The 8057-nt window shown below is 42.8% G+C and overlaps 1 protein-coding gene across 1 annotated transcript; it reads right to left on the reverse strand.

Annotated features, from left to right (window-relative positions):
• Positions 1 to 331: 331 nt before the first annotated feature.
• Positions 332 to 4655, reverse strand: FABP5 (fatty acid binding protein 5). The gene is made up of 4 exons (XM_017521852.2): positions 4419 to 4655; positions 1574 to 1746; positions 1141 to 1242; positions 332 to 598 (listed from the first exon to the last, which is right to left on the reverse strand). Exons 1-4 carry the CDS (start codon positions 4495 to 4497, stop codon positions 545 to 547), a joined length of 408 nt encoding a protein of 135 aa, XP_017377341.1. The 5' UTR covers positions 4498 to 4655; the 3' UTR covers positions 332 to 544.
• Positions 4656 to 8057: the final 3402 nt, after the last annotated feature.

The raw sequence follows: 8057 nt of genomic DNA on the forward strand, positions 1-8057 counted from the left end.
TATCTACATTTATATATAAAAACACAAAAAGTATTTTAGTCAATGGTGGTTAGTTAAACCTTTGCTCTAATTTGAATCATAAAGAGTAGTAGCTACATTTTAATGAGAACGGTCTCTGCCAGAAATTCAAGATTCTTGAGTTCATACAAAGTTCAAACAGTATAGAGCAAGCTTAAATGAGTGATATAGTATTTCCTGTAAGAGTAGCTATCTTTATAAACTGCTAGTGTCATCTCAATATGGCATCCTCAAGGTTACCCCAGCATTTACTCAATAATTATTAAAACTCAACACTAATTTCCTGTAAGGTTTAAAGAATGCATACAACATGTATTAGCATAAACACATTTATTTATTAACCAATGGGATGATCCTAATTAATCCAACACACTTTGAAATAGCTCCATGTAAAATGTTTGTGATAAAGATAAATGAACACAGTAATGAGAAAAAAAAGAAAGAAACAATAGTATGAAGATTTGCTCATTGAACTGAGCTTGTTCATTCTCATAGTCAACTCCTGTCCAAAGTGATGATAGAATTTTTATTCTACTTTTTCATAGATCCGAGTACAGGTGACATTGTTCATGACACAGTCCTAGGAGAAGGAAAGACATTAAAAAGTTAGGTTAGTCTTACATTCCAGAGCAGTGGTGGTATTAAAACATTAGAATCAGTGTCCTATGAAATCATGTAATCTACTTCATAGATGGAGATTCAGGATTCATGGGTTTGAGAGATGCTAGAAGCTGTTGTTTTGCCAATAATATGCATGTTTTACTGAAAACTAACATGTTGAATATATCTTTATTCTTTTGGTCATGGCAAATATTCCTTATTTTAAAGATATAGAAAAATGTGTGCCTAAGAGAGCAGTTTGGTGGCTTGCCAGGATTTCACTGTGGTATGGCAGCAAAGCAAGAACTCCCCCGCCCCCGCTCCAGCCAAATCCTCTATGTCATGTCACTTCTTTGTCCCCACTAGGGCTTTCTTAATAATCAGTGTTCTAGTATTTAACTTGCTATTTTGCCTTATTTTCTTCCCAAACTTAGTTCTGTTAATGATCAATGACATAGAACAGTTATGTGAACTATGAATGCACACAAGAAGCCAACTAAGACACAATTGTGTAACACTTACCACCACTAATTTCCCATCTTTCAATTTTCTTGTTATTGTGCTTTCCTTCCCATCCCACTCCTGATGCTGAACCAATGCACCATTGGTAAAGTTGCAGACAGTCTGCAAAAATGAAGTAAACTTTTTAATTTTCCAAGTACATTACAAGAGTTTCTGTGACTCATAACCTCTTTAATCAACATTTTTTTTTCACCTTCTGCTTTCTGAGCCTACGTCATTAACCTGTATTGATTTTAGTCACAATAGTTTGTGGTTTTCAATCTAGTAGCTAATAAAAAATGCTAATTCTATGAAGTTGATACTTTTACTAATTTGATAAAACTCAATTCATAAAATAACTTTTTCATTAAGTTCTTGCCTATAAACAGTAAAAATGTTAATATAGCCTAGCATTCTAGAAGTTTCTGTGATTTTATAACATGTCATGACTGACCTGAGTTTTTCTGCCATCAGCTGTGGTTTCTTCAAATTTCTCTCCCAGGGTACAAGAAAACTGTGTTGTTTTCAAAGTGCTCTCAGTTTTTATGGTGAGGTTTTTGCCATCACAAGTGATGATACAGTCTGGCTTGGCCATTGCGCCCATTTTTCTCAAAGCTATTCCCACTCCTGTAGAATGTTAAGTCATGTTAAATAATGGGAAGACATCATTTACATGATAAAAGCAGTAATTCCATTGTAATCACTTTGTACAGCATATTTTCACTTATTTGCTTATTGATAACTATTGTAAACACATATCTCACGCTATGAGCCAGCACTTTACATAGATTAAATTCAGGTAAGCCTTACAACAGCCCTGTAAGAGGCAGATGTTATTATCCCCATTTTATTGATAAGAAAGTGAGGCACTGAAGTAACTTACCTGAGACTGCTCAACTAGGAAGTGACAGAGCTGGGAACCAAGAGCACTGGCACCCTGGCTCCAAATCTGACCTCTTGGCCACCATGCTATGCGTGTTTTCAGAAAGTTTGCAAAGAAATGCAGACTTCCAAATTTTATTTACTCAAAGCAGTTGATAGAAGGTGGAGATAAAGGATTCAAAACTGCAAATTCAGGAGTTTGCTTGGTCTTTTTGTTTTTACTGGATTCTGCCAACCATTACATTCTATGACTCCAGCACATAGTCTGTCTGGCATATCAATACTCTCAATAAATATTTGATTAATAGACTACACAAAATAGAAATTGATTCTGAGATATTCAATAGCACAATCTTTTAAAAGTCAGCAGCACAATCATGATGCTAACAAATGGAAAACAAAATCTTACCCTTGAATATAAAAAACATTTCATAGCTGTATAAGTCAATATAGTAATTGATTTAGGCGTTTACAAAATATCATATTAAATTATATATTAATTTATGATCTATCTATTTCCCCTGAGAGTTAACATATATAAGGAAACTTAGATCCAGGCCAAATCACTGTTTCATAAATAAGGAGACTACAACCTATGCAGCGTGATTATCTTGATGAAGAACACTCAGCCAGGCTTTAAAATTCCCCTTGGAACCTTCTCTTTTGCCAGCTCAGGGCTGGTGCCTTATGCTGTTGAGTCATTATGTACTTTCACTTTGGACAAATAAATGGCTCTGCTCTTTTTACATGGTGACTGCTCCCTAATGAACTGAGTCTTGACAACCTTCAAGATTCCAGAATCCTGGAAACAAGACCTCCAAACCTAAACATAACTTGCTTTCTACTGGCAGAGAAAAGTGTTCTCTGGCCTTAAACTTGTGCACATACCCATACACTGTATTTATTGGACAGGTGCAGTAAATCGCTTTTTCCAGAGTCATCTTGATGTAGGTTTACAAGGAAAAAGAAAAATACTGCCTTCTTACTTTACTGATAGTATCATAAATACACTCATATTCACCATAAACCAGCCTTAACACCACATTGTCTTGGATAAAGGGTACTGAAGGAGTGATTCTGAAGTGCCACAGTGACTGGGTATCAGTAGAGGGTCACAGTAGTTATTTCACCAGCGAGCAACCAGGTTAACATTTGCGGATACCGGCTTCTGAAGCACCGTCATAAGTCCCAGCAGTCCCTTAGCGCTGGAAGCTCCCTTCCAGAGAGGATCCATGCTATGCTAACTCCATTTCACTTCCTAGAGGCCTGTGACAAAGGTCCATTTTTGTTTGCAATCTATCCAATGTCTCAACCAGCACGCAATCTCTGTCAGTGGCATAGAAAAGGGCAGTAATTTATAATGAAGCACTGTTTTGAGTGAGAGAAATTAATCTCCCTACTGAGATTCTTCTCCCAGGGAATGCTTCAAGAAGCGTTCTGCAGGGCCTTCTCCAGGGCCACACCCATCTTGCAGGCAGTTAGCTGCAGGAAGGCTAGGCAGTTACTGTTACGGTTTTCCAGCAAAGCCCCACTGCCTCCTTGTTCCTCACCCTCAAGAGGCAGAGGCCAGGAAGGCAACACAAGGCCACCCCCAGGCACAGTCGGCCTCATTCCCTTCCTCCCACAGGCCACCCGCCCACTGCGACGCCCCTGCCCGGCAGTGCCAGCAGCAGGTCGGCACTGCCAGCGCCACGCCTCTCGGGGGCCCCGGTGTTCCATGGGGTGTCAACCCAAAAGGTTGGGCTCAACTGGTGAGAACGAGCAGAGGAGTTGGGGGGAGATGGGGCGGACAGAGGAATACAAGCTGAAGCTGTAGAGCCGCTCAGACTCACTAAGGGATTTCTGTGGGAAAACGCGCGCCAGCATCGAGTCCCCAGGAGGAAAAGGGAGGGGGACCTGCACGCCATAGAGAAACAAAAGATACGACAGGGTGGGAAAGGGGAGTGGGTGCTGCCACGATGGCGTAAACGGGAGAGACAGGATGGTGGCAGGAAGGGGAAGGATGAGTGAAGCGGGGAAAATGGGGAAACAGTGGGTCGCCTGGAGGGGGTCGAAAAAAGTGCAGCGTGGGGTGAAGGGTGCGCGCGCTAAAAGACAGGAGACAATGCGGAGTGGCTGCCTTTTGGGAGAGGGGAAAGAAGCAGAAGAGAGGTGGGTGGACCACGAGGTGGACCGTCTCCGGAATCTTGCGGCCCCGCGGGCGGGCAGGGGGCGCGCACGCTCCCGGCTCCTCGCCGCCTGCCCGCGTGGTGCTGCGCGCGCTGCACCCAAGGGCCGCGTGGTGGGGAAGATAGGAGGGGTTGGGGGTAGGCCGCCGAGCATCTCCTGCCCCGGAATCCTGACACGTTGACTGGGACCTAGGGACAGACGGCCACACACACGCCACGTTGCAGGCGCTGCCAGGCCAGGCGCCTCACCTAGTTCCTTCATGTATTCATCAAAGCCTTTGCTGTCCACCAGGCGCCATCTTCCTTCCAGCTGCTGAACTGTGGCCATGGTGGGCGCGGGTGGGCGTGCGAAGCTGGCAGAGCGGGGTCGGCGCGGGTAGCGTGCAGTGCGGCTCCGGGCGCCGGCGGGGCTTTTTAAGAGCTGCCTGTGCGGGCGGCGCCACGCGGCCAATAGGAGGCGCGCCTCGCCCGGCCCCCGCCCCGCCCGCCGTGGGCCCCCCGGGCCTTCCCCGGGCCTGGAGGTGCTAACCTGCTACTCTCGCCAGGGGACGTCAAGGCCTCGCGGGCGCCTCCTGCAAGCAGGGGCTCGCCCGGCGCGCCCCACGCCTCTTGGACGCCGGCGCCTGCACGTTTCGGCGCCTCTGCAGGCCCAGGAAGCCAGAGGGGGCACCTGGAGGCCCGGCCCCGCCGCTCCTGGGCCCCTACGTTTGACAGCCTATCCACCGCCGTTTTTCCTTTCAAAATACCCAGAACAATCGATTAGCCCTCGCCGGGCTGGGACTACAGGAAGTGATTGATGGCTGTTGGGTTTATTGATTGATTAACTACGGTGCCTCCCTGACCTTCTACTCCTTGTCAGCAGACAAACCCACATTCCGCACCCTCCCTAGAGAACCCGCTCTCCCCATCCGCTGATCTTCCTGGCCCAAAAGTGGGCATATCCCTGAGTTGAGCTAGAGGATTTTATGAGAAGTGGCTGTTGGGATGGGGGACGTCTCGGGAAGTGCGGTTTCTAAACTAAAAGTCTGTAGAAAGTGTCAACTTCAGTGATTGTCATTGCCGTTCAAGAATGTTTTATTAGTTTATATTCCCTTCGTAATGCACCCTTAACGGTTTCTTCTCAGACGCCGGCGGATTTTCTCTTTCTCTTAAATTGTAGTAATACCCTACGCATGTGCGTAGAATATAATACGTTTCAAAGTGTACTTTTGGCAATTTATTACTTGGTGCTACCGGGTCCCAGCTGGAGGTGAGCTGGACTGTGATGAGGAAGTTGCCACACAGGCTGGCCGTTTCGATAGAGATAATGTGCATTTGTTGAGTAGCTACTAAGTGCCAGTTTTGCTTCCTGGGCACTTTATTGATATTGACCTCCACTAAATTTTTGCTAGGGGTGTTACCCCAATTTCTCAAAAGAGAAAATAGGGCAAAGAAAGTTCGCACAGTGGTAGAACCAGAATCCCCATCCAGGTCCGACTCACTGAAGACCTTATGAAATAGGACCACACCTGACTGCCTCGGGCCCAGGGTAGCTGTGATGGAGCTCTGAGTAGAAACCACAGTTACCGGTCCCTGCCCTAAGTTTAGAATCACCCCAGTCTTCCTTGTGGTACCACATTAACACTCAATTATTTTCCCAGTAAGGGTCTACATGTCCCACACCTGCAATTAAATTATTGCAGAGAATACTCAAAGTAGTCCATTTTCAGAGAACGGAGTCTTCTCTAAGTACATGGCCAGATGATCAAAAAAGGAAAAAATTAATCACTGAGGTTGGAGAATATGTTTATTTAAACCTAGCGTCTCCCTTAAATTTTACAACTACTTTTTTGACCCTCGCTCCTTCTGGGTTGCCTTGCTATAGACATGCTTTGCATATCCAGCTTCTAGCCACATCTTCCCTAAGAAAGTTTCATTTGGAATCAGTTCCAAAGGAAAATCTTAAGAGATGGAGTATTGGATCTGCATGTTGTCAGTTGTCTGTAGCAGCAAAAATTTCCAGATGAGAATAAAGTCAGGGAATCTTGCAGCTTAAGGCACACCCTAAATATTAAATTCTACTGCTCAGAAAACATTTGTGTTCGGAGGGAAGCTGAGTGCATCATTTGCTCAGTGATGGAAAACGCTGGCTCCCAGGCACTTAAGGCAACTGCTAGGGAGGGAGCTCCTGTGTGTTTGAACTTGAGCTAATGTGTCATTTCAACATTTTTTATCCATTTCTGTGTAGAATATAGTAATAATAGTCAGGATGTAGCACTCTGATACTAATTTTTAAATTATCATAATCAAACATGTTACAGAAATATCAAAAAGAGAATGACACTGGAGTACTCAATACTTAGGTACTTAAGAAACAGCCTTTAACCTCAAGGCCTTACCCAAAACTTAAGGTTTTTTTTGTTTTTTTTTGTTTGTTTGTTTTTTTTACACAGTCTTCGAGGTGGTAATAATCCTTTTGTGTTAAACGGCACGGACAAAACAAAGATATAAGGCCAAAATAATAACTGTTATTGTGACTTGTGGAACAAAGAAGGGCATAGGGATTGCTCTGCTCTTCAGGGAAACACATTTAATGTCTTGTTTTCAGATGCCTCATCTGATGAATATACAGATGTATGATTGGAGTAGATTATTCCTAATGCCCCTTAAGCTCTACTACTCAGATTCTCTTTCCTTCTCAAGAATAATGGTAATGGATTTTAAGCTCTGAAAAAGCAGTAAGTACTCCCTTCACCTGCAAAGTAAAAGCCTTCTTACCTTGCACCCATTATGAGGTGTAAAACCAAAAATGTTGTGAAAACAAATTTCATTGAAGTCTCATGTAACTTTAAGGGGATGGTTGAGTATTTCCATGTTGGAAAGAAGGAGAATTATCACTTGATTGTGATTAATTACAATATGGGAAACAAGAAACAATAGTTTTATCCTAACCTGTCCTTACAAATCTTAGTAACTGTGCTGGTCATTATTTTCAGTAACACATAGGTAATACAGGTGTTATATCATGTCTTCCCTCATAGTGGAAGATAATAACACATTCTCCTTATGAATGAAAATGACTGCAGAATCAAGAGTTACTAGCAACTCTTCTTCCAGTGGCTTAGAAAACTGCCTTTTTAAAAACAGATGCAATTTTACTTACTATCTCTGAATCTTAGTTTTATCACCTATGAAGTTAAGGAGATGAGAATTAAAACTAAATGATTTTTTTAGGTCCCTTTCAGTTTATGAAATACTCCTGCAGTAGTAGTTCATGGCCTTGAAAAAATATACTCAAAATTACTCTATTTCCACCTAGTGGTGAAAACATAATATTTCTCTGAGGCTTTACTTGATAAATGTGAATAGTTTGTCAGCTTCTCATTTTGTAATCACACACAGCTTTGGAGTGCATTGTGTCATTTTTATTTAAAGACAACTTCCCAGTTAAAGTTTATGTACATACATGTGCCTTCCACAATGTCGATTATTGTATATTAGGCCTTCCTAAGGACAGTAAGTGTTGGTGGCTTAGCAACAGGCAATTGGCAAAGAAAGAAGCACAATATTAAATTATTGCAGAGAATACTCAAAGTAATCCATTTTCAGAGAACTGAGTCTTCTCTAAGTACACAGCCAGATGATCAAAAAAGGAAAAATTAATCACTGAGGTTGGAGAATAGTTTATTTAAATCTAATGTCTCCCCTAAATTTTGTAACTAGTTTTTCGACCCTCATCCTTTCTGACCTGCTTTGCTATAGACATGCTTTGCATAACCAGCTTCTAGCCACATCTTCCCTAAGAAGTTTCATTTGGAATCAGTTCCAAAGGAACATCTTAAGAGATAGAGTATGGATCTGCATGCTGTCAGTTGTCTGTAGCAGCAAAAATTCCTAGATGAGAATAAA

The sequence above is a fragment of the Cebus imitator genome, unplaced genomic scaffold (genome assembly GCF_001604975.1).
Source record: "Cebus imitator isolate Cc_AM_T3 unplaced genomic scaffold, Cebus_imitator-1.0 Scaffold22, whole genome shotgun sequence".
Classification (NCBI taxonomy): domain Eukaryota; kingdom Metazoa; phylum Chordata; class Mammalia; order Primates; family Cebidae; genus Cebus; species Cebus imitator.